The 27,096-nt window shown below is 42.6% G+C and overlaps 3 protein-coding genes across 3 annotated transcripts in view; all 3 read right to left on the reverse strand.

The window, feature by feature from the left end:
• Positions 1–13,056, reverse strand: part of LOC147424349 (uncharacterized) — a 54,348-nt gene extending 41,292 nt beyond the window's left edge. Inside the window, exons 1-7 of the mRNA XM_086500821.1 lie at positions 12,517–13,056; positions 11,867–12,025; positions 11,729–11,776; positions 11,578–11,637; positions 11,159–11,245; positions 10,909–11,013; positions 10,122–10,235 (exon numbers count right to left, since the gene is read on the reverse strand). Coding sequence (XP_086356947.1) covers positions 10,122–10,235; positions 10,909–11,013; positions 11,159–11,245; positions 11,578–11,637; positions 11,729–11,776; positions 11,867–12,025; positions 12,517–13,002 — 1,059 coding nt within the window. The 5' untranslated portion in view covers positions 13,003–13,056. The remainder of the gene's footprint in view (positions 1–10,121; positions 10,236–10,908; positions 11,014–11,158; positions 11,246–11,577; positions 11,638–11,728; positions 11,777–11,866; positions 12,026–12,516) is intronic.
• Positions 962–2,268, reverse strand: LOC147424350 (uncharacterized). The gene has a single exon (XM_086500444.1). The coding sequence runs from the start codon at positions 1,712–1,714 to the stop codon at positions 962–964; it is 753 nt and encodes a 250-aa protein (XP_086356570.1). The 5' UTR covers positions 1,715–2,268.
• Positions 13,057–14,789: 1,733 nt separating the features above from the next.
• Positions 14,790–15,455, reverse strand: LOC147424351 (uncharacterized). The gene has a single exon (XM_086499408.1). The coding sequence runs from the start codon at positions 15,453–15,455 to the stop codon at positions 14,790–14,792; it is 666 nt and encodes a 221-aa protein (XP_086355534.1).
• Positions 15,456–27,096: the final 11,641 nt, after the last annotated feature.

The raw sequence follows: 27,096 nt of genomic DNA on the forward strand, positions 1-27,096 counted from the left end.
TGGGGCCGGTCGGAAGAGCTTCCAGGTGCTAGATCTAGGTTCCATTTGGCTGAATTCTGTAAGTTCTAGGACTGGTCTGCTTTCTCCTGCTTCTCGGGCTGCTCTGAGGCTTCTTCAAAGGCTGCCTTGCATTTTGTCGAAATGCAAATGGAGACACTGTGTTGGACCATCTTCTGAGATGGAAAGTTCCCAGATATGTCACCGGGGGTAGAGCTGGTCAGCCTTCCCAAAACCGCAGGTCTGGCTGGTGTTTCAGGGGTTGTATTCATGACCAAAGTGGCTGCAAAAGGATTGCTTGCAATGGCCAAAGGTAGGGCTGAGCAACTCGCTGACTGGCTGCCTTCATATCTGCAAATGCAAGGCAGGTAGATGGCTACCTTATCGTTGTAAAATGCCAGTGGAAGGGCAGGTCTGGGTGCTGCTATCTCCTGCCACTTCTGAAAGTGAGGCCCCTAAGGGCTCCTTAAATACTTGTTTGGACGGTTTGCCCGACCTCAAGTTTCGCCTAGAAGTAAAACCTTTAAAAATCCTTTAAAAATTGTTTGAGCCAAGTGTTGCAGTTGGATCTGCAGTTGTACAGGCACACAGGGCAAGCCATGCAGATGCTCACAGACATCATGCTTCAGGATTTCGGTCGGTACATGATGGTGAACACACGTACTATAGTGTAAACTACTAACTAACTAACGCCGCTGGTTGCCCAACTACCCATTGTACAATCATGTATGCAAAGAGGGTTATTGTGAGGGTGAGTAGCAAAGAGGGTGTGAGCCACACGCGCCAGAAACGCTGGAGAGAGAGAGATAGATAGATAGATAGATTGTATTATCGTCCACGGAGGTCAAATATGACCTATGGGACCCAAGGCAAAACATTACAAACGTGGGGGGTTTTGGGGATACATCTCAGTTAAGGACTGAGGGTCCAAAAAGAAGGTGAGAGATAATAAGATGAATAAAATCTATGCAGAAAGGGGTGTGAAGGGAGCGGGTTTGGGAGTGCGAAACTCTTGAATAATGGCTTTACCTCTTCGGTAGACTGCCCATTTCCCTGCTGCGCGCGCTTCTCGCACCTTTTGTAGTTCTACTTTCTTTTGCTTGAGTTGTGCAGGTGTAAGATCTTCTGCAAACCATATTTTGGTGTCCTTGAGAAGCCTTGATTGCTCAAGAAATTTGATTCGGTCCGCCTTGGTTTTGAAGGTGTAGATTGCATGATTGGTGCGAGGTTCGTGTGTAAGAGAAGTGAGGGTTGCCGGATCACACTGTACCATGGGGATTGCGGATTGGATGCGGGCAAATGACTCGTGACTGAGATCTCCCTCCCCTTTCCAATCGCTTGGGAGCCCTCCAATGCGAACATTGAGGGCGATTTCCTCTTGCCGTTGCTGTTCATGTAATGTGGAGGCCACGCGATCTTCGAGTCTGTGAGAGATTACCTCTTGTATTTGAGTTTTGACCTCCTTTGTGACGGTCGTCTCTACTTCTTCTTTTGCCTTCGTGAGCTTGTTTTCGATCTGCTTCAGCTCCTCCTCCTTGCGATTCTCTATTGTAGCAAGCCGAGCTTCGAAAACTGTAAGCCTTTGTTTCAGCTTGTCATTCTCCTTACGGAGGTTTTCGACTTCGGCTTGGAGGCGGGTGATGTTGTCTGCCTTGGGAGGTGTTGCTACGACTCCAGCGAAGCTGAGCTTACCTCGGGACGAGGCCCGGGTAGCCATGGATGCCAAGGGTGAGTTGCTTGGGACCTTCTCGAATCAATCTCCTTCTCGAGACAGTCACCTTAGGTCAGGGTTAAGGCCGACTTTCTTGTGGTTGAGGTCAGAAGGCAAGGGTGAGAATCACCTTCACTCACACAGACCCTTAGGTACACAAACCCCTTAGGTAAAAGGTTAAGGCGGTTCGGTTCATAAGGTGAGGTAAGGCGGGTTGCCGAATGCGAAATGGAGCAGGGCACCACCGAGCAGAACTGCCTGACGGGGGCGGAATTGGGCAAGGCAGGTTGCCGAGCAGGTTGACAGAGGCGGAATCGGGCAAGGTCGCAGATGACCACGTAGGGCCAGGTCGCGCAGGAAGCCGAGACCAGGCCGCGCAGGGTGAGCCGGGACCAGGCCGGTTCGATCTGAGTTGGGAGGGAGGGGGCGAGCTAGGGCTTGATGCCCCCCCACAGAGCAGCCCCCCGCCCAGGGGGAGGCTGAGTAGAAAGAAGAGAGAAACGGCTAGGTCGAACAGAGAGAGAGAGAGAGAGAGAGAGAGAGAGAGAGAGAGAGAGAGAGAGAGAGAGAGAGAGAGATATACCTTCATAAGTTCAGAATAGTCTAAACTCACGAATTATAAGAGGGAATAAAGCACTCATAAAACTATAAAAGCAAGGGACACAAGAGAGGGAAAAAAAAAATCAAAAAAAATCCCTAAATCACTTTATTTGCTATGAAACAAAACTAGATAAAACAGAACATTATTAACGTAAAAATGTTTTTAGAAAAGGGACACGCAAAATAAGTTGACACAGTTTACTTGGCTAAAACTTAAAACAAGTACTCAACTTTAAACAAAAAAGGAAAAGACATCTTAAAACCTTAATCCTAGAAAGTCAAACTTCACACAACCTCTAAAGGAACAAATTCTTAAGTCCTAACGTAAGCTAAATACGAAATCGAAAAATGAATACCAGTACAAACCTACGAAGAAGAGGAAACAACTAACTAAAGAAGTACAAAGATCCAAACTTGACAATATGTGACCTCAACTTCACTCCTTATCCAAACAGGAAGAATAAAATTATCACCTTTATCATGCATAGCTTGGACAATAGCTATGACGTCCCTACTCACGTCGTCAGTGCCCAAGAGTAGGTGCACATTTGTATAGAGGTCATTCATGCTTTGAACGTACTCTACAAAACCAACGAGCTGAGTTTCTATCACTGAAACCGGCCCGTAGGGCAGTAAACGTAGGCTTTCACCCGAAACTTTACTTTAGACTTTAGGACATAGAGAAACTTGCAAATAAAACCTGTGACGGAAATTAACACTTCAACATACACCGCTCGGAAGCTAGAATGCTCCGAATAACGTCGACAACCTGTAGGCCCCAAAAATTGGCGCCCCTTTCGGTATTTCTTTATTCCTTTAGAGGGTAAAGTTACAAAACTAGAGTCCTGGGGATCTTCACCTGTATCCAACTAGAACATACCTGTTCTGGCAAAATTTCGACAACATAACGGCCCCAAAACTCAACATGAACAAATCCCCTATTGGAACCAGGAATTTAATATTTACGTAATTACGTCAAATTTTGTGTGATCACAAGGTCTTATTGACACATTTACATGATCACACAGAAACCGGTTTAGGATGACTTGCAAACCCACAAAACCCCCGCCAGGCTTTTTTGTTTCCCCGGCGGGCCCGGCGGGTTTTATTATTTCCCCTGCGGACCCGTCGGGGAAGCAAAAAAGCCCGGTGGGCTATTTGCGTTATATATACGCGGGCCAGATCGGGCCCGCTGGGTGCATTACCGCTTTCGCCTTTTGAGAGAGAGAGAGAGAGAGAGAGAGAGAGAGAGAGAGAGAGAGAGAGAGAGCTTGCGCCACCTTTGCAGGTACGTCGAGAGGAGAGAGGAGAGAGAGAGAAAGGGGGTCATGTGGGAGTGTGCTCTACGTCGCAGTGCGCGACAGCAGCAGAGTACCTGACCACACGATCCAAGTATGTGTTGTGTGTGTGTGTACGTTGTGTGGTAGCCTGCCTTTTGTCGTAGTGCGCGGCAGTAATAAGGTACCTTACCACACAATGGGAGTGTGTGTGTAAGCTGTTCTCCGGAACAGTGCTTATCACGGGGGCATCACCTCGGTGACGCGGGGAAGATGGTGTCCTTGTGGTAAGTATTGGCTTACTGTTTGGGTACTACGTCGATAATGCGGCGAATCTAATATCCTTATGGTAAGTCAACTTCCCTTCCCCTTTCCCAAAAAACATATGGGTATCGGTCGGTAACGCGGCTAAGAGATGTTCGTATGTAGACCATTGTTTTTCCTTAGATTCAGGCGGCACTCGGTCGGTAACGCAGCTAATAGAGTGTCGTTTGTTAGAAGCATATGTTTTTCCATAAATGTGGCATTCAAGTCGTTAACCCAGCCGTACGAACGTCATATAATTTGTATATGCATGTACAAATCATTTTTTAAATATTAAGTATATGAAATACTTGGTCGGTAACGCGACTGTGAAGAGTATTTCATATACAAAATGTATGAATTGTTTGATTTTGTTGTTTTTAACTGTCCATTTGAAATTATATACTAGCTAATCATATTCAAAAGAATACTTTATTCATCAATCATCGCTATTTTAAATGTTCTATTTATATAGAATACTTTATTCATTAATCATCACTATTTTAAATGTTCCATTTATATAGAATATTTTATTCATCAATCATAGCTATTTTAAATGTGTCATTTATATAAAATACTTTATTTATCAATCATCGCTATTTTAAATGTTCCATTTATATAAATTACAAGTAAAAAAATATTTGCACACAAATTGCATGTTTAATATTCGTTTTTAATCTTTTTAAAAGACTCTCAAGCATTATCGCTAGTTTTAATGCTTCATTTACATTCTCTGCAAAAATCTAAATACATACAATTTGCATGTTAAATATTCTTTTATATCTTTTTAAAGAGCATCAATTATCGTCGCTTTTTGATTGCTACATTTACATAAATGCTATGTAAAAAAGTGTGTGAACACAATTTGCTAGTCCAATTTGTATACTTCCAATGTTTTAAATGTTTTGAAGATTTAAGTCGGTGTGTGCTTTGTTTGAATTAGTATGTGCGCACGGAAAAAAATATAAGTTACAAAATTCAATATATGCTGAAATGTTAAAGATCGTTAACATGTATTGTTTGATCTGAATTAAGTTCTTATAAACCATTTGTTTGAATTGCTTTTTACACGTGTAACAGATTGCAATTTTAAGTGAAGATTATATTCAATTTTTATCAATATTTCCATAACATTTGTTAAAGTCTTCAAGTGGTGGTTAAGAGTTTACCTGAGATAGTGTGAGAGTAGTATTGTCATTCGCAACCATGAATTTGTATTTGATATGCTGTTTTTGTATTGTCCAGTGCAAATATGACGCCAGATCAAAAGAAATGTATTATGCGTGCCATTCGTAAAGAATGTATTTTGGCAATCTCATCATGTGCAGCTGACCGCATACAGCAGATTAGTGAAAGCGATGTCTACATCAAAGATATCACGAGCGCTATATGGGAGAACACAGAGCGTAGATTGCGACTTGAAGGCCAATACGAGTTGTTGAGTCCAGCTGGGATACGAGAATTTGACCCCCACCATAAAGTCAGGACAGTGTTGGGCAATATGAAAGTATGTTGCAGAGACTTAAAGGAAGATATCCCACCTGCTTGCGACCTGTCAAAGTTAGAGCTCTGGGATAAATTGTGGGAAGAACAGAAGGTAGTGATGAAGCGTGTGAAAGCGCAGGACCAAGTAGCTTTATCCAAGAGATTGAAGATGGCACAAGATGCATAAGCAGCTTTGGGAGGTCGATCCGATGCCAACGGCACCAGCACAATCATGCGCACTGCTTTGAATGCAAAGTGCGCTCATCTTGTCGGCATCCCTCACGAAGCCTTGGTAGAAGGTATGAGGATTGGAGCCGGCTCCTTCGGAGTGTGCACATTGTACACTGTCAAAGGCATCTCATTTTTTCCAGACCACATTACATATGTGGGAAAATGTTACAAGGGAGGAAGTGAGGCAAAATTTGACAGCTTTCAGACAGAGCAGGGAATGCAAACGCTTCACCCCTCCATTGTAAGGTGCATTGGGTTTACTACAGAGTCTCCTTGGATCACGATATTTCCAAACTACAATGGGGGTACCGTGGACGACATGATGTGCCACTTACCGTTCGCTCACGGATTGTTCAGACGACACATGCACAGGCTACAACATGGCTGGAGGTCATTGCCTGTAGCAAACAACCCTGTAAGCGAGATAGACACGATGCGGGTCAAAGCAGTGATCGAGCAGATGCCGGCAATTTGTCATGCCTTAATCGACGGCGTTGCAGCTGCCCACCAAACCGGTATAGTGCACAGTGACCTGCACCCGTTCAACCTAATGTTGGACTTTACTCGCGCCAATAAACTCCGCGTCGGTATCATTGATTGGGGTATGATGTTGAGAACACTTGCTAAGCGCGTATCAAATAATTATTTGTCACCGCACAGTCGGACGAAGCAGTTTTGAATGCACAGAGCAAGGAACGCCGAGATGGCTAAGCGACCGTGAATTGCTCCCGAACTATACGATCCACGGTGCGCAGATGCATACTCAAAAGCCAGCGACATTTATGCATTGGGCTACCTATTCGACATACTGACAGATTTTTGGAGTGCAGCCAGAAAATTTTATTTTCCAGACGATGTTTTTCACCACCTGGACGAAGATGTTATGAGAGCTATTCGAATTAAAGTAGATTGTTGGATGAAGTTAAAAGATCGGGACCAAAGAAGAAATGCTTCTGACATGTTGATGTTTTTTCAAAGAACATTTAAAGACAGACCCTAATCCTGTGCAACGTCCACTTGTTGAACTTGCACCATCATTTTATCCGATTTAAACATTTTTATGATATACATGTCTTGTCAAGTATATTCAAATTTTTATTGAAGTGTATTATCTAGTTTGAAGTGGTTCACCTAATTGAGTCAATTATCTTTAGTCAATTATCTTTAATCATTTCAAATTTGTCATTTAACTGTCAATATTTCAAATTTGCCTTATGGTTCAATTAGTCGCATTTGAAAAGGTGGTTTTTAGTGGATTCCGCGCAGTGTCCCAATGAGTGAGAATATATATTTGCCAATGATATTAAATATTTGTCACTCTGTTGACTGCAGCTCTAAGAGAAAATGGTCGATCAAGAACAAGATATTGGCACCCAATCATTGCTTGATGATCAACAACAAGCGGCTTTTAATCATTTCAGCATATGAAGTCTCTGGCACACAGCATGTCGGCACAACAAGCGACGCGTACTGCTCGCCGACTCTCAAAGTGGGCAAATCCAAACCATATGCAGTGGAAAGAGATCAATAAAGAAGTGACAAAGGACATGATAAAGACAATATGGCTATGTGAGGATGCAGAGATCAAGAAAGGAAGGTGGAAGGTTTCGAAGTGCACGCATGATGGTATCAAAGATAACGCTGAGAGGATTTATTTGGAGGTTTATGGCCATCCCCTGCACAATGTAGATTGTGCGCTATATTTTGCCAAAATATTATATGTTCACTTTGTGCAACAGCGACCAGTAGACTTCTCGTCAAAGGAGACAACTGTTGCCACTCATGATTTAAGGGAGAGTTGTGTCACTTTCACCCGAGATGAGCTGGCATTGATAGTGGAAGGCGCCGACCTACAATTAAAGAAAGAGAAGGATATTTACACGACAGTTAGCTGAGAAAGATGCAGAAATAACACGTCTTTCTATAGCCACCCAAACACCGCAACCCTCACAAGTCTGGATGGAGAAAAGCATTCACCGCTTAAGTCAAGACGTTCAAACCCTAACACAGCGAGTGAATCCAACACCTGTACAAGGGACACACATCAGCCACCTTGTCTTGCATCCGGAGTTGGTCCCCTCATCTACTTCAGATTGCATCCTCATCTTCCCAATGTCCAGTTTGCTACAAGAATTTTGATGGATGGAGTGGGTACTATACATTGACATGTGGTCACTATTATCATTTAGTTTGTCTTATTCGTTTTATGCAAAACAATAGTCGATGCGCAATGTGTTCACAAGATATTCCACAAGGAATGTATATTATGTTTGGCATAGCAAACGAATATAGATTCAAGCAAGCACGCCCAGATACCCCTAGCACAATTAGAAGATGGGTTAACCCATCGAGTGAGTTGAAATCCTTAAACTGGACATTGTACAACTCTCGTTCAAGTGTGGTTTGTCTGGCAAATGAGGTCTCCTCAAATTGGTCAAGAATCCGTCTCCACAATGGATGTGCATGCTCCTCTTCCTTCGTGATGCGGTCCGAGAGGTTCATCATAAGAAAGATGAAGACTCATATGTCCTGATCCAACCACTCGTCGATCTAGTCCTGAGTGGCGATGGGAAGGGTAGGCTTTGTAGCTGAATGGGTGAAATCATTCAACCGTTCCCAAAGTCGATGGTAGGCAATGATTGTGCAAACTCGTATCCTCCACACAGAATAGTTGTGTAAATCCAACTTCTTCTCCTCAGCAAACTGGGTGAGGGCATCATTGTTGGATGTTGCGTTGGTAGATGCCGACGTAGTCGCAGAAGTGAAAGTGGCCGTAGTCATAGAAGACGTCGTGGCCCCCTTCTAGGACTATTGTTGTCCCTTTTGCTTTGGAGTCAATATGTCGCGTGCTCAAAAGAGTAGTCCCAGAGGTAGATCGATAAGATCGCAAGTCGCCGATAAAGGCATCATCTCCAATGTTGTAGCAGTCCAAAACAACCGCTTAGACAACCACAGGATGGTGTCCTGACGAGCAAGGGAGGGATCAACCGCACAAAAAGCAAAAATACAGCATGCTGTCCGCCCAAAAAATGCTACAAAGGGTGTTGAAAACGATGTTGTAACAAAGATTTCAACGTGACTGTACGCCATCGATCGGTATGGGAGCGTCGCAGAGTGTCAAAGGAGGGGGTTCTCGCACTTCTCAGCCATCGAGGGGCTGAAAAACAAAGTAAAAACAACAAGTTATCAATGCCAAAAATAGTGCCGATTTCAGGGGATATCTGACAATACGTGTAGATCTGCAAGTTCCTCGCAATAGAAGACACTCCAGGCAGGTAAAAGCCGCTTCCTTGGGTGCACAAGGTTTGCGTAGTAATGAAAATGCAGCAGGTCTTCAAAAACGCTAGATGACCAAAAAACGCAGATCTGGCCTCAGAAAAATGCTAGGCAAAATATGGTGGTTCGTGCAATCTTGATTCTTGCTGCAGAGAGGGAGCGCTAGAAGCGAGGATGCAAATCCGGGCCGGCAGATGCAAAAACACAAGGCTGAAAACCAAAAACATTGATGGTTCAAAAAACGCTAGGTTGAAAACTGCAAGCTCTCGCGATGGAAAGTTGCAGATTGCTAGCGATAGGCCTTGGTAGGGAGATCGATGCAGATGCTCCAAGTTCTAGCGATTGATACCATGTGAGAGTGAGCTGCAGAGAGGGTGTGAGCCATGCGCGCCGGAAACGTTGGAGAGAGAGAGAGAGAGAGAGAGAGAGAGAGAGAGAGAGAGAGAGAGAGAGAGAGAGAGAGAGAACACTAGAAACACAAGTGCTCTGCAAATGATGCTCTCAATACACAATGAATGACTACAAGACCCTAACCATTTTATTTATAGAATGTTAGGTTGAGGTAGGGTAAAATGTGTAACTGGTGCAAAAAACATAAAAGCCCAAAAATGGCTAAAAATGTGTGCACCCAGCCAGGCTCACAAAATGACTGGCCGAACTCGTGCTAAAGTGTCCGCCCATGCAATCTACATGATGTGCGATGGGTGGCCAGCCCGGGACAATCACTAGCCATACAAAATGGCGAAGCAACGGTGGTGTAACCCTAGGCTTACCGAGTCTGCCAACTGGCAGACTCGCCAAGGGTTGCAAGCAGGCTCACAACGATGCTGGTACATAATCCCCTGGGCTTACCGAGTCTGCCAATTGGCTTGATTCAAAGCAGATCCACATGGCACATCAAGCTTATGTGCACGTGACAGTAAGGGTGTTCAAGCTTGGAGGTTTACACACAAAGGATAACATTAGCTATCCAACTTCCCAAAAACGACTGAAACCAAGCTAAGGAATAGAACAAGGCACAAAGGATAAGACTAGATATCCAAGTTCCCAAAAAACGACTGAAACCAAGCTAAGGAATAGAAATCACGGTTAAAACTTATACCTCCCTTGCAACAACTAAACCGATTAGCCAAAATCAAGCCTGAAAAACACAAAGATCTTGCACCTATGATAATAAACTGCATAAGTATAACCTGAATAACAGCAGCAACTAAAGCCTGAAGATGTTAAAAGAAAGTTACCAGCTCATTCAACTGATCTGCCTTAGGTAGAAATATAGATTGGTAAAGTAAGACAAAGATAAACTTGGTTTTGTACCATGCACTCATCTTGCCCCAAGTCCTCCTTAACGTCACCTGCAAAAGAGCTGGCATAATTCAATGCAAAAATCTCCATAACCAAAATAGCTGAACTTCCAATCAAAACCAGTGACTTAAGGTGCCTCGCAAGTCAAAACTGCATAGCTTCAATTCATTGATCAAATATTTTAACAGGCCCAGGAATCCCAAAAAAAGGGCCTACAGTCCTTTATGACGCAAACAATAATGGATTGCTTCCCTCCAACAAATACTAGGCACTCTGAACTTATGAGCCATGTGCTAGGACATTCAACACCCAAGACTTTAATCACATTGCTTTTAGCTTCACGAGATATAATTACAAGTTCCTCATTCAAACTCCCTGATACCATAAAGTAGTAGACACTCTAAACTTACGAACCATGTGCTTTGAAATTTGACACCTAAGACTATCACAGAGCTTTTAGCTTCACGAGATATTCCCACAAGTTCTTCATTCGAACTACCTAATTCTTTTGGTCATGGAACAATAAGTGCTAAGCTACTAGACACCTTGGTATTTCTTATACTATTCCACATAGACATCATCTAATGACAAAGTTTTTTGGGTTTCTTTGATACAGTCAGTACACAAATAAAAATTAAGTTTCAGCATGCAGTCTTAAACACTTGCAGGTAGACTGCAGGTTCATGCCATAAGCCTTACAACAGGCGGCCTTGAATTAATTACCTCAATATCTCGGTCACCAAGAATCACTTTAGCACCACAAGCTAAAGCCTCTTCGTATGCAGCTCGAAACTCAGCTCCTGGGCGTACATCCAATTTAGCTGCCACCTGCAGGAGTTAATATACTGAGAAAAGTAGCCTGCTTAGCACAAAACGAAGGTGGAAAATCTTCTGCTGCATTTGTGAGGAAACAAGTAAGCACGCCAAGCACTCTGCCTGTACCTTTCTTGATTTCAGGTACACCAGTGCATACCTTGGCTAAAAACCAGCTGTAGACTATCCCTAGCAAGTTAGTCTTTCTCTGTTTCCAAGTTGAGATCATATCTGACACCGTTGGCACCTTCAAAACAAAATAATAAGACCATATAAAGTCACAATACAAATATAAAAATTCAACCATGCACATAACAAAGAACTCACACTCTGTTAGCCTCATCTACAGAACCATTATACCCTAGACTCAATAAATCATTGCTATTCTGGTCAGTGTCCAATAGCGCACTACCTCTGAGTGCACAAATGCATTCCCAAGTTCAATTTACACATCAATAAGACAGGTAAGCAATAAGCCAACCATGGTGAGACCACTTATAACTCCAAACAATTGCTCACACACCCAGAACGAGGGTAAGACTTTGATTATACAGAAACATATGACACTAGTTGTATTACCACAAAAGGTGTTCTTTGTAAAACAGATGTTCGCTTCTGACATAGCTCCAAAAAGACCACCTATCACATCCATGGTCAAGATCAGAATGGTCATTGTTTGTCAATCAATCATATGATCAGAATACAGCTTGGATGTTAACACCTCCATTACCTGAGGCTTCAAGAACTGAACTGCTGCTTGAACCTCTCTACAAGACTCCTGCCCAAAAACAAGGGGAGCAATCCCTTTATCTCAAAACCAGCAAAGTAGAATATATAACACTTCAAAAGCTTCTCAGATGGTAAGAACCTCGGAGACATGAGCTGTGCCGACCAAATACACATAACAAGAACCCCCAAGAGCTTCAGACCTAAAAGAAAGGACAGAGACTCCTTTGCATATTTCTGTGATCATCTCCCTCTTGTCATCATCAGAAAGTTCTGGTCCTTGCACATTACAAGGAGAATCCTGTTTGTCAAAACATAAAACACCATCCAATTCCACAATTAGCAGGCATTTTTGTGTCAATCTGGGAGAGCATGCTTGTCATTTAAGGGCTGGTGGGCACAGTTATCGACAGTACCTAGGTAATAAAAGGCTTAGATCATATAGTAGCCTGCTAAGCCTATGGAATTTGATTTTCGGATAGACGTAACTGTAACAACAGTACTTATGCGCAAACGATATGTACAATTACATAGATAATTGTGAGCATTTGCACAAAGACACTCTGCAACTATAAAATTGTTGTGAGACATACAATTACATAAGATAATTGTGAGCAATTTGCACATAGACAATCTGCATCTATAAAATGGAACTGCTAATGCATCTCAGGACAAAATTTCAAAGGATATATCCCTGCACTAAGTAATTGACTTCCAGATAAATGATGATATTCTCTGGCGAGCCTGCCCCATTACAGTCAAAAATATTGCTTTAAAGATAGCCATGCATACCTCTTCTTCCAGAATAACTCCGTCTGATAATTGACTCGCTGAGCTAGAAGACAAAGGTTCTTCTAAACAACAGTCCCCTTCCGACAAAGAGGGGGCTCTTTGTGTACAAGGCTCTTGCCATAGCTGTTCTGTAGGGGCGACATCTGCAAGATGCAATGAAGAAGCTTCTACAGATGAACAATGTGCTTGTTCAATGCTTAAGGATGCCATGGTCAATGAGCTTCCTAGGTCTGGTAAGCATTGTTCAGGACAAGGACGTGATAGGTCTTCCAATGGGCGATCATGTGATGCTAAAAAAACACAGGAAGAGCCGTCTGCTGATGGAGTATGGCAAGACCCAGCTTGCTCGCAAGCAGAGCTTAATTTTGAAGATTCCTCGAGAGCTTCTGAAGAAGAAGAAGGATAGATTTCCCGGGCTAAAGGCAAAGCAACGGGGTTTCCCACATGGCTGTCGAGCTTACAGTCCCCGCCATCGCTACTATCCATTATTCTTCTTCGCTGCAAGCTCCAACAAACTTTCCATGTGCACACAAAAAGTCTTTTGACTTTTCACTTCCATAGGTCTTTTGATTTTTTAAACTCACCCTTTAGTTATACACTCAAGATGTTTTGAAGACTTCTTAATTTTTCGAGATTCGAGAGACCTAATAATGCTAACAATCTATACTACTATAAAAGGGGGAGGGATTTCGGTCTACCCCCCCTCTAACACGTGCCGCAAGCTCCATGCTCCAGCTTAACCCCGACAGTTTCGTCTACACCTGAGTGCGCTCAATGAAAGAGAGACGGGCTTGCGTGAAAAGAGAGAGAGAGAGAGGTGGTCGAAGGCTGTTGGCTGTACTAGTTAATAATAAGGGGGGAAGGGATTATGGAACCCTCCCCCGGCCACATGTCAGTAAGAGTTTAATCTGGTCAGTGTCCCCTAGAGCCTGGAGACACAGGCGGACACCACAGAGAGGCCGCATGTCAACAGATGCTAGCTTCTGAGAGGGAGCATGAGAAAACTCACAGTGTGCACATGCAGTAGTAGTATAGAGAGAGAGAGAGAGCGCCTTAGTGTGTGCGTGCAATAGGGCCAGTGTTAACCTATGTGACTCGAACCCCCCTTGTTGCGGACGAGCTCCCATCTACTTTGCAAACTCCGAGGCAGACGAGTGAGCCACGACGTATGCTATGAATATGTCGTAGTGGCCGCAACGGGAAATACTAATAATAATGGGGGAAGGGATTCCGGCCCCCTCCCCGGCCATGTGCCAACAAGAGTTTAATCCGGTTAGTGTCCCCCTTAAGCCAGCGGACAACGCAAAGAGTCCGCATGTCAATAGATGTTGGCTTTCGGTAGGAAGCATGAGACAACGCGCACACCGCGCACGTGCAGTAGTAGTATAGAGAGGGAGTAGGGCCAGTCATAAACCAATGTGACTCCAATCCCACCCACCCACCCCCCGTCTAGCTCCCATCTACTCAGCAAACTCCAAGGCGGGCGGGCGGGCGGGCGAGCCACGAGTTTACGCTAGAGAGAGAGAGAGAGAGAGAGAGAGAGAGAGAGAGAGAGAAGAGTGAATACGCCATAGTGGCCGCGTCGACAAATACTTCAGAATCATATGAGTGTTCGGGAAAAGTGTGCCTCAGCTTAGCCTTGAGCCGGTTAAAAATCACAATAGTCGGTTGAAGGGAGGAGACTCGCAGCGTTCGGACATACAAAATTCCCTTTACGATAGATTCAAAGAGGAAATTTTCAAAAATAACCAAATTTTTTGAGATTTAATTCTATTTTCTTATATATTTCCAGCTTCAACCTGCTATTTTGATTTTTCAACCTGCTCAAGACTAAGCTAAGGCACACTTTTCCCTAACACTAGAGGGGAGGAAGGAGGAAGTCCGATTGAAAGATTTAAGAAAATAGAGTTAAATTGTAGAAAATATTGGTTATTTTAAAACATTTCCTTTTTGAATCTTCAGTAAACGGAAATTTGCATGTTTGTGAAATTTGTTTTTTACGAACACTGTCGTACCCTCATAGAAGCGCATGAAATTTGAACACTTATATTTTGAATAATTTTACAATCATTGATAGTTGACAGCGGATGTACGAGAGAGAGAGAGAGAGAGAGAGAGAGAGAGAGAGAGAGAGAGAGAGAGAGAGAGAGAGAGAGAGAGAGAGAGATAGATAGATAGATTCAATTATCGTCCACGGAGGTCAGATATGACCCGTGGGACCAAAAACAAACATTACAACGGTGACGTTTGTAACAGATCGCACTAAATACATATCAGTTAAGGACTGAGGGTCCATTGGAAAGATGAAAAATGAAAAGGACAAAAACGTAAGAGGGATCAGCTGTGGGGAGAGCTGATTTGGGTTTTCGAAACTCCTGGATGATGGCTTTACCACCTCGGTAGACTGCCCATTTGCCTTGTTTGCGGGCTTCATGTACCTTCTTGAGCTCTTCACTTTTGCGTTTGAGTTGTAGCGGGGTGAGTTCTTCTGCGATCCAAAACTTGGTGTCCTTGAGAAGACGTGATTGTTGGAGAAGCTTGAGCCGACATTCCCTACTTTCGAATTCAAGGATGGCATGTCCACTTGGTATAGGTAGGTTAGGGCCTCTCCAAGTGATACGACTTATTGCATTGTGGTCGACCTTGATCGGCTCGAGAGTTTCGTTGAGGAAGTTGATGCGTTCCAAGAAGTCGAGCTCGGTTGTTTCCCATGCTTGAGGTAGCCCACCGATGCGGATCTTGAGGGTATTTTCTGCTTGGAGTCGTTGTTCTCGAAGCTCTACTGTCACACATGTCTTCACCTTCGCAAGGGTTGCCGAGTGGGTTTCGATGGCCTTGGCTTCGACTTCTTTCACTTTATTGGTGGCGAGATCGCCCATGGAATCAAATCGCGCCTCAAGCTTGCAAAGGCGAGCTTTGAGGTCGCGATTTTCTTCCATGACGCGATCGAGATCTGATTGAAGGCGTTCGATTCGGTCAAATTTGCTTGGCGCTGCTAGGACAGCAGCAAAGCTTGGTCGTGTTTTCACAAAGCTCTTCGGAGTGTTGGTTTTGGTCGTCATTCTTCCGATGCTAATCTTCTTGTTATTGAGTGCACCCACCAAACTGAAGTTTTGTGGGAATCCCTGCTTAGTTTAGGCTTTGTATGCCTGAGAGACAGAGAACTGTGGGCTTGGGCTTGGGGATGCAAGGGTCGAAACTTGTGCAAGAATCATCCCCAGCCTGTTTAATGCAAGCCTAAATCGGGGTCGAAGCTTGTGCAAGAATCATCCCCTGCCTGTGTAATCGAAAGAAGAAGCAGGGTGCAATCGACGAGCAGGGCTGAGACCAGCAGGGCCGAAACGACCAGGGCCGAGATCTGTATGTCGTGCAAGGCGAGCTTTGCAGGTCGTGTAAATCTGAAACCAGAGCAAAGCGGGCGTTTCTGAGTTGAGCAGACTGGAGTGGGGGCAAGCTATGGCTAACGCCCCCCCACAGGGCAGCCCCTCGCCCTGGGGAAGACTTGGGAGCAGGGGGAAAGAGAAGCGGCTAGGGTAAGAGAGAGAGAGAGAGAGAGCTCTACCATTAGCCTCTTACAGTGTGAGCACACACACACACACACACACACACACACACACACACACACACACACACACACAGAGAGAGAGAGATGGACTATGTCACGAGTGTAATTTGTGTGTGTGTGTGCACGTGCACGAGAGAGAGAGAGAGAGAGAGAGAGAGAGAGAGAGAGAGAGAGAGAGAGAGAGAGAGAGAGAGATATGGACTATGTGACGAGTGTAATTTGTGTGTGTGTGTGTGTGTGTGTGTGTGTGTGTGTGTGTGTGTGTGTGTGTGTGAGAGAGAGAGAGAGAGAGAGAGAGAGAGATGATGTCTATGTGACCAGAGATGCGTGTATGTGTGTGTGAGAGAGAGATTGTAAGTAGTAGTGGACTCCACATCCTCATTCATCTATTCCTCCTCCCCTCTTTTGCAGGGCCGTTGGGCCATCACCCTCTCTCCATCCTCTTCAAGGAGACCTCTTCTTTCACTCCATCCTTGTTGGCTTCCTCCACTCCCACAGCCCTATCTCCCCCTTCTATGGGTGCACCTCCCTCTATCTACACCCACCCCTCCGCAAGCAAGGGTGTCCATCCCTTATGGCTTCTCCTCATATGATGCCACCCCCCCCCCCCCCCCCTCTTTCACTTGATAGAATTGGGTCTGAGTTCTATTCCACTAATCCACCTAAGCATAGTGGTCATTATCACTCCAACAACAAAGATGATACATATTGCTATTTCCCTGAAGCTTGCAATAAAAGATGGCCAAAAAATAATTTAATCCATAATATGATGCTAGAATGTGTGGGTTTACTTTCAATGTGGTGATATACAAACTCATCCTCTTAGCTACTTAGAAGTTTGAGAGATTTTGCATAGCGGATGGAAGTGCAACAGAGAGGGTAGATTACTACTTTGTAGGAGCATTGGATGCATGTTATTCTATTACTCTTTGGAAATTTGTTTGGAAAGTATATAGCAATCCAGGCCTTCTTCCGGGAACTAAATATAGATATACGTTGTCATCTAAATGACAAGTTACTCCCTTACAATAGTGGTCCACTTTATCTACTGAATGAAGTGGTGTTCGGTGTGGCAAAGGGAGAAAATGTTGGGGTATAAAGCCCAATGTGGTCGCCCAGGTAAGTGGGCGGGCTGCCAGGTATGCACACATGTTCTTTTGTAAAAACCTAATAAGAACTCACTATGCTCTACACATTACAGTAGAGCGAGTTCACCATATCGTCGTGCTCTTCTTCTCGCACTCTCTCACGTCGCACTTCCGCTTGTACTCCTTCAACTGGTATCAGAGCTCAGATCGAGGCTCAAGGCAGCACTGTAGGAGGCTAGAGTCACCAGCTCAGATTGGAGTGAAATTCGACAGGCGAAGACACGGCCCCAAATCCTGAGGTCATCTCGGCCACCGTTCGGCTTCGACAAAGGTCTGCACAGGCCATTTTCGACTACGTGGTCTCGGCGGGTACAGATTCGACTCTGCAAATTTGGGGTTTTCGGCCTACGACTGCAGGTGCTGAGGATATCGACACTCCCAGAGTGTTGATTTGTTGTTGTCTACACATCGAAGGACGGCTCACAGTTCTTGGAGACATGTCACATACGACACGGGCGCATCTACACAGACTGTAGGTGACATCCACTAGTTCATCAGGTAGCTTGTGTTTGCTGCTTGATATTCCAGATTTCATCCTGACATTGCAGGTACTTCCACATGGGATGTATTGTCAGAGATGATGTATGTTTGTTGAGGGTTTGCTGGTTGTGAGTCACGCAGCAAACAACCGCAGCAGCGGTTACAGCATACAGTGGGAAATTTGTGGATGTATGACTTTGTGGGAAGTCGATGTACTGTCAGATTTACTGCAGCCTTTGTTGAGGGTCGAGTGAGGTTTTATTGAGTTGGGGGATTCTCGAATGTTGAGATCCTTTCGGTGATACAGGTCTTGGAGCGATCCCTCGAGCACCCTTAGATAGGCAGCTAGGATGTATTGACTGTGAGTTAGACAATTGGGATTGCATCTTTGCTTTACTACCGTTGAGGCATTGTCGTAGTCTATGCTTACAGGACAGTGAGAGACAGTACAGGTGCAGGACAGGTTTACCCGCAGCTTACAGTGTCAGAGACAGTGTTTTTTGAGTTGTTTTTGGTCTGTTTTTTGAGTACACCAGAGCCATTTTACAAAGGAGACTCTGCCGAAATTTATGCAGAATCTGAAGCTTTCTTGGTTCATTTGACAGGTTGATATTGGTTCAGAGGTCAGTTTACAGGGGAAACTCTGCCGAATTTTTCCCATGAAAGTAAACCACTATGAAGCGTAGCTATGGCTGGATCACAGGACACTGCTCTTTACAATATCAAGAAGCTGGATGGAACCAATTTCCCATTGTGGAAGAAGCAGATTTGGCACGTGTTGGTACAAAAGAAGCAGATAAAACCTATAAAGCTCAAGGGGATAAAACCAGAAGATATGGACGAAGATGAATGGAGCGAAATGGATGAATTGGCACTTTCTACCATTATGCTGACTTTGGCAGAAAGCGTTTACTTCAATGTAGCAGACGAGATGTCGGCTTATCAAGCATGGTTAAAGCTGAGTGATCTTTATGAGAAGTAGAGTGCAGCTTCACAGATATACTGGCTTAAGAAGCTTGTTGACTTGAAGATGAAAGAAGGGACACCTATGTCCAATCATCTGAATGAATTCAATACAATCTACAGTCAGTTGTCAGCTCAAGGTGTCAAGTTTGATGAACCTATTAGAGCTATGTTCGTGTTGATCACATTGCCGGAAAGTTGGGACACTTTTCGCACAGCGTTGAGTAATTCTGCACCTCCAGATGGTTTGAACATAGCAGGTGTAGAAGGAAGTCTTCTTACTGAAGAAATCAATAGAAAGACAATGGACAAAGGCAAAGGAACAACCTTAGTTGTCACGGGAAGGACCAAAGAAAAGTACAAAGGTGGAAAGAGGAATCAGTCTCGTAGCAAGTCCCGCAGTGCTAAAGGCAACAGTGACATAGAATGCTACCATTGTGGCAAGAAGGGTCACATGAAAAGAGACTGCAGAGAATGGAAAGCAGAAAAAGGCAAAGAGAAAGCTGAAGACCATGGTGAGACGAACAAGTCCTCAGTGAAGATTCAAGAAATAAATGTGACAAACACTGTTGCAGAGGATGACAGTCTAGTGTCAAGAGACATCTACTTCTTGAAGAATACAATGGACTCAGCTCTTCTTACATCATTTGATGGAAATGCACTGAGTGACTGGATTATAGACTCAGAGGCATCACTTCATGTGTCTCCAAACAAGGAGTGGTTTACCTCTTATGTGACCACTAAAGATCATGTTCGGCTAGGCAATGGGCAGACATGTGAGATCTTAGGTGTTGGAGATGTTCAATTGAAGTTTCCAAATGGCTCTTCTTTCACACTGAAGAATGTGAGACATGTTCCCGCAATTACAAAGAGCTTGATCAGCACAGGTTTACTTGATGATGCTGGCTACGTCACCACTTTTGGACAGAACATGTGGAAGATATCCAAGGGTTCTATGACAGTAGCACATGGAGTAAAGTCTGGAGGACTTTACATGATTTATGTATCAAATGTCTCTAAAAATGTAATCAATGTAACCAAGCAGCCGAACGTTTCTTTGTGGCATAGCCGGTTAGGACATATGTCCAAGAAGGGAATGGAAATCTTGTCTCGTTCTGGTTATTTGCCTGGCTTTTCATTTAATGATTTTGAATTCTGTGAACATTGTCTGTATGGTAAGCAAACACAGCAGCCACATAAGCATAGAAGCAGTAGAAGAGATACACAGTTGGCACTTGTTCATAGTGATTTGTGTGGACCTATGTCTAACCTATCTCTAGGGGGAGCTTCTTACTTTATGACATTTATAGATGATTACTCGAGGAAAGTATGGGTTTACTTTCTCAAGCACAAGGATGAAGCGTTTAGTGTTTTCAAAACGTTTGTGACACTTGTGGAGAATCAGAGTGGCAAGAAGCTTAAATGCTTACGCACTGACAATGGTGGAGAGTATGTTTCAAAGGCCTTTCAGGACTTTTGTGAGTCAAAAGTTATAAAACGTGAACTTACTGCTCCTTACAATCCTCCTCAAAATGGTGTTGCTGAGAGGATGAATAGGACCATACAAGAGAAGGTCAGAAGTATGTTGTCTAATGCACAGCTGCCAAATGGGTTTTGGGCTGAAGCTGTATCAACAGCTGTTCATCTTGTAAATAGATCTCCTAGCAGGGTTTTGCAGAAGGATTCAGTGCCAGAGATGGTATGGTTAGGCAAGGTGCCCTCATACAAGCATCTCAGAGTCTTTGGCTGTGAGGCATATACTCACGTTCCAAAGGAATTTAGGAACAAACTTGAGCCAAAGAGTAGAAAGTGCATCTTTCTAGGCTATGGTAATTCTGGTGAGATGGGGTACAGACTTTGGGATCCCGAATCCAGAAAGTTTGTCCGCAGCAATGATGTTCACTTTAATGAATCCAAATATCATTCTAAACTAGAGAGGGTTGAGGAGATTAGAAGAGTTGTCTTCCAAGAAGATGGACCTGCACGTGCAAGACAAAATGTCAGGGCTCAAGAGGAGCAAGGACAGGATAGAGTGGAACCACAGGTTGTGGCTGAGCCTGAGCCACCTATTGTGCGTAGATCTGGACGTGTCACGCGACCTCCTGATAGGTTTGTTCCATCTATGAACTATGTTATGATGACTGATTGCAATGAGCCTTCATGTTACAAGGAAGCAGTGCAAATGAAGGACTCCGGGAATTGGCAATTGGCCATGCAGTCAGAGATGACAGCTCTGCATAAAAACCAGACATGGACGCTAGTTAAATTATCACGGGGCAAAAAGGCTCCACCCTGTAAATGGGTTTACAGGTATAAGATCACCGCTCATGATAGTCAGCCAAAGTACAAAGCAAGGCTTGTTGCCAAGGGCTTTAAACAAGAACAAGGCATTGACTTTGATGAAGTCTTCTCTCCGGTGGTCAAGATAACTACATTGAGATGCTTTCTTGCATTGGTGCCATATTAGATTTGGTGTTGCACCAAATGGATGTCAAGACAGCGTTCTTGCATGGTGATTTAGATGTGGAAATTTACATGCAGCAGCCAGAAGGGTTTGTTGAGAAAGGCAAGGAACATTGGGTATGCCAGTTGTTAAAGAGTCTTTATGGCTTAAAACAATCACCGAGGGCTTGGTACCATAAATTCCACAAGTTTATGCTTTCTCAAGGCTACAAACGTAGTGAGTTCGATCACTGTCTATATACAAAGAAGGCTAAGGATGGTAGTTGGCTGATCCTTATTTTGTATGTGGATGACATGTTGATTGCTGGCAAGCACTTGGAAGAAATTTCAGCTTTGAAGTCAAAGATGGCAAAATCGTTTGACATGAAAGACATGGGTGAGGCAAGTCATATACTTGGTATGCGCATTGAGAGAGACAGATCAAAGAAGTTGATTTGGTTATCTCAAACAGAGTATATTGACAAGGTTTTGCAACGTTTCAATGTGGAGAAGGGAAAGGCACTGAGTGTTCCATTGCCACCATATGTGAAACTTAGCAAACAAGATTGTCCTGTGTCTGAGGAAGAACAGGCTGAAATGGATAAGATTCCATATGCGTCTGCAGTGGGTAGTTTGATGTATGCAATGATTGCTACTCGCCCAGACATTGCATTTGCAGTGGGAGTAGTAAGTCGATACATGTCAAACCCAGGCAAGAAACATTGGGAGGCAGTGAAAGGAATATTGAGATACCTGAAAGCTACAAAGAGTATGCGTATATGCTATGGGAGTCAGGAGCTAAGTGTCAAGGGTTTTACAGACTCAGATTATGCAGGTGACTTAGACAACCGAAGGTCTACGTCAGGGTATGTCTTTACATTGGCTGGTGGAGCAGTATCATGGCGTTCTAGATTACAAGATTGTGTTACTCAGTCTACTACAGAGGCTGAATATGTTGCAGCATCAGAGGCATGCAAAGAATCAATTTGGCTTAATCGACTAGTAACAGATTTGGGAATCAAAGAAGAGATGCATGTGTTATATTGTGATAGTCAAAGTGCTATACAATTGGCTCGCAATCCAGTTTATCACTCAAAGACAAAGCATGTGGATGTGAAGTATCATTTCATCAGGGAAATGCTCGAGGATAAGCAACTTCAGCTTGTCAAAGTTCACACCACAGAAAATCCTGCTAATCTACTTACAAAAGGACTTCCCTCAGAGAGCTTTGCGCATTTTCGCAAGCAGTTAGGTGTAGGGTAGTACATCACTTCTCTACATCTCTTGTATATTAGCTTGTATAGTAGCTTCTCTCACACTTAAAGTACCACATTGGACTTTAAGTGGGAGGTTGTTGGGGTATAAAGCCCAATGTGGTCGCCCAGGTTAGTGGGCGCCCCGCCAGGTATGTACACATGTTCTTTTGTAAAAACCTAATAAGAACTCACTATGCTCTACACATTACAGTAGAGCGAGTTCACCATATCGTCGTGCTCTTCTTCTCGCACTCTCTCTCGCGTCGCACTTCCGCTCGTACTCCTTCAGAAAAAACATTACATATTGAGGAGGATATAGCAACAACTCTTTGATATTATCTCTTTTTAGAGCATTAGCTACCATCGAGGAGATCCACCACAACAAGTAATCAATCAAGTTAAAATCATAGTGGTCTTTGAAGCATGAGCTTTTTATGTATTTTTAATTTTGTCCAAGCTCACATTCTTGTAGCCACCATATCTTTGTTTGTAGGAATCGATCACTATAATTTTGTCCTCGAAACTTTAAAGGAAAGTGAGAATAGTTATTGCAAGTTTTCAACATGTGCTTCATTTATGAGGTGGCATATAGTTTTGAAAGATGATGCATATGTGTCATCTACTTTCGTGAACTATTCTATTTACTTTGAATTGCAACTTTAGGGAAAGCTTTGCTATTTGATAATTTGGTTGCTTTCTATGTATTATTTGTCAGCTAGGTGACCTAAAATGTTTTCTTCTCTCTCTCTCTCTCTCTCTCTCTCTCTCTCTCCTTCCCCACACACACCAAGCCTTGAGTTCAGGAGCCATCAAATAGATCTTTGAGGTCTCTTAAGATAGTTCTTACGACATTAAAATCTCCCTTCTTCTTCTTTTCTCCACTGTAGAAAGTATTGACCCTCTCTAGCTCTCAAGAAGTTTTTTGTTTTGGGTGTGGAGTGTTATTCTAATCTCTTTCCTAGAGTCAAGCTCTTGCTTTTTTTGCAAGCAGCCTCTCTCTCTCTCTCTCTCTCTCTCTCTCTCTCTCTCAGACACACACACACAACGCAATGTTTTGATTTTAGCCAAAGTCACATTTTTGAATATCACTAGTAGTTTGTAGTGGCCTTTTCTCTCCACCAGTCTCTTTCTTAGAGAATATATTTTTTAGAAATGATTGGTGCAATACATGGAGTCTCTACTTGCAAAAAGTCATATCGGAAGGGTTTGGTTGGTGAAAGATTGGGATAGTTGAAATAAACATAGTAAAGAATGTTGGACACCCTTACTGAAATTCATAAGGCAAGTAACATGCAAGGCAAGCATGTGGCATAGTGTTGCTTTAAAACAATGGATGTGAGCGTTGATCAAAATCGCATTCTCACATGTGTTTTCTTTAATAGAAATTACTCGTTTTATTAAGCATAGAACCTTTGCTCTTATCATTGGAACATGGAGACTTATCTTATTTGGTTTGTGTTTGTTGTCAAGCAACCTGGTATGTGTATAACTTCATTAAGCATACTACGTGTTAAAATATCTCTCTATATACTCTTCACTTTGTGTATCGATATTGAAAAACGGACATAGATAGTGCATCCCTCTGATTTGTAATGACCATGTTAGAAATAAGGCCAATAGGGGCCCCAATCTCAAAAAAAAATAAAAATTCTTTCAAAACATTTCAAATGCATAAGTGAAGGGTAAGTATAGGAAACGAAAAGCCCCATGAAAATGAAAATTCATAGGAAATGAAAAGCCCAATAAAATGGAAAGTCAAAAGACATTTCATCTCCATGCAAAAGAAGTGTATAGTGCATTTCTTCTGCATTACCTTTCTTTTAGCATTTCCTTTTCTTTAGAATTTCATTGCATTATGTAGGCAAAGTTTTCTTGCGCTATGCAAGGTCATGAAATCATATCGGCACGACTCCTCTATGTAGGTTTAGTCTAATCCCACCATTTGTAGGTGACATTACACTAAACCTAGATTTTTAAAATTTTTTTTGAACACTTTGAGTTTTTGACCTTTTATTTTTTTTGAAGCCATTAGGCAAAATTTTGGCTTTGGGCTTTATTAGAGGAATCTTTGTAGATGTTTTATCACTCCTTTAAGCAATGTGTGAGTTATCATTATTTTTTTTTATTTTTTCCTTCAAATAAAAGGCATCATCAACACTAATCACAAGTTTTATCAACAAGTAAAGGTGATGATGATGCTATAAAGAAAAGTTTTTAACAACTCGACCTTGAATCCTAATACAAAAAAACCAAGGTGAGATTTCACGATGGCTTTCCAAAAAGGAAATCAAGATATGAGGAAAATAAAAGTATTATATATATATATATATATATATATATATATATATATATATATATATATATATATATATATATATATATATATATATATATATATATATATAGAGAGAGAGAGAGAGAGAGAGAGAGAGAGAGTCACAATCGCTTGTTTCTGTAAAAAAAGCTCTTTACTCTTTAAAAGCTTTAAAAATAAAAAGGTACACAAAATAAAAGCAACGTAGTCCCATCCTAAGAAAAAAGAACAAGTATAAATTGTGTGTTCATGTTGAAAATAATATAAGATGAGCAAGGACAAAAAAAATAAACAAGGCAAAGTCTTAAAAAGCCCTGTAAGGCTATGAAATGAAAGGGACCCACTTGACAAACTCCATCAACATTTAAGATGAGTTTCCATCGTTGGCACTGAAAACATTGGAAGGATGCCTAACTGGACTCAACACTAAGGCTTCTTTTAGAAATCCAAAAAGATATTTTTGTTCCTACCTTTGAATGGAGTGCTTTCACATATAGTCCTTGCTCACGTATGATTTTCTTTGAGGGTTTTTATAAGATTCACTACAAAACTGCATATCTTGCCTATTTTTTGAGATCTTGAGCTCATGACAAACTAATCTCAAATTCATGTTCTCATGATACACATAGGTCTAGCTCCAACCTATTGACTCTTTGGTTTTCTTGTTATTATGAAGACATGCCAGTCTGGTCCAATCTTATCTTGCCATTCTATCTTTGAAACCACATCATTACGGTATTGTGCTGCTCAAAATAATTTGAAATCTTGCAAATTTTGGATGTCTCATGTTGCCCTTGAAGCGCAAAACATGTGAAAGCTTGGGCCTCAAATGAAACTTGGCAAAAATAGATGCTGGCTGAGAAAAAAAGGGAGTGTCTAATTTACTTCGAATATGGAATGCTATTAGATTTTAGTATGTTGTTTAGAAAAGAGAAATCTACTTATTATCATTGCATCCTTAGATTATCTTGTGTTCTTGCCTTATGAAAGGTTGCTTAGTGGCCTCAATGGCTTCCGTCATATCATTAACTACTAATATTCAATGGCCATTTTGAATTTGGAGTCTAGTCTTACCATTCTATTTTGAATACATACATCTATAACCATATTGTGTTCAAAAGATTAAGCCTTGCAAAATTTGGATGCCTTATGTTGCTCTTGAAGTGCAATGAACTTGATGTCTTACGTCTTCTCCAAATGATCTCTCATCTTGCTCTTAAATTGCAAACACGTGCAAGATTTTCTCACCTTATTGAAGGGTGCTTAGTGCTTAGTGAAGTTTGCTTAGTGCTTTAGTCATATCATTGAGTATCTAATTTCAATGGTCATTGGGAAGTCTGAGACGAGTCATTCTATTTTTGAAACCATGACATTATAACCATATTGTTTTCAAAAGAATGTGAAGTCTTGAAATTTTTGGATGCCTTATGTTGCTCTTGAAGTGCAATGCACTTGTTGTGGTATGTTCTCTCCAAATGATCTCTCATGTTTCTCTTGAGTTGCAAAACACGTGCAAGCTTAAGCCTCGAATGAAACTTGGAAGCAATATATCTTGGTTAACAAAAAAGGAAGTAGCTAATTCTGTCATAAAATATAATATCTAACTATACCAAATGATTTTCTCATATTAAAATGATCATTTAATGTGGGAGAATAAACGAGAACAAGAGTTAGAATAGAGACATGTGCTTCTACACCTATCTCAACGCGGGACCAAAAGGAGAGATGGTTGCATCTCAATAGGGGTCCAAAAGGAGATGGTCTATCAAAGAGCAATGTGCAATAAGTGCTTCTAGACTTACCTCAATAGGGGACCAAGAGGAGAGATGGTTACATCTTAATAGGGGTCCAAAAGGAGGTAGTCTATCAAAGAGCAACGTGCATCTAATGGAGCTTAAAAGACCTTAGGGTTAGCTTCATTAAAGACCTCCAATGGTTAGCGTTAAAAGTCCTTTGATCTTAGGCAAGCTAGGGCTGAGCTTGAGGTGGGAACCCGACCTAAGCTGGAGGTGCTTGTCGTGTTTGATGACTAAGGTGCGTGCTTGATGACTAAGGTGCTTGAGGTGCTTGTCATGCTTGATGACTAAGGTACTTGAGGTGCTTGTCATACTTAATGGGGGGTAAGGTGCTTGAGTTAAAAAGAGACCCTACACACTTTATGAGGAAGGTGCTTGAGAAGCTTCCCATACATGGGGGGTAAGGTGCTTGAGTCAAAAAGAGCCCCTACAAACTTAATGAGGAAGGTCCTTGAGAAGCTTCCCATACATGGGGGGTAAGGTGCTTGAGTCAAAAAGAGACCCATAAACTTAATGAGGAAGATGCTGTTGGGGTATAGGCGCTTGTGCCTTGCCCGGTCGCCCAGAGTTTAGGCGCCCACTGACTTGTATACCTTATACATAGCATAAGTGTATA

The sequence above is a fragment of the Adiantum capillus-veneris genome, chromosome 25 (assembly GCF_014529385.1).
Source record: "Adiantum capillus-veneris isolate H3 chromosome 25, ASM1452938v2, whole genome shotgun sequence".
Taxonomy (NCBI): Eukaryota; Viridiplantae; Streptophyta; class Polypodiopsida; order Polypodiales; family Pteridaceae; genus Adiantum; species Adiantum capillus-veneris.

What these genes read in the sequence shown, in the direction of transcription:
- LOC147424351 (XM_086499408.1), bottom strand. Translation starts at nt 15,455, where the DNA reads ATGGAAGAAAATCGCGACCTCAAAGCTCGCCTTTGCAAGCTTGAGGCG.
- LOC147424350 (XM_086500444.1), bottom strand. Translation starts at nt 1,714, where the DNA reads ATGGCTACCCGGGCCTCGTCCCGAGGTAAGCTCAGCTTCGCTGGAGTC.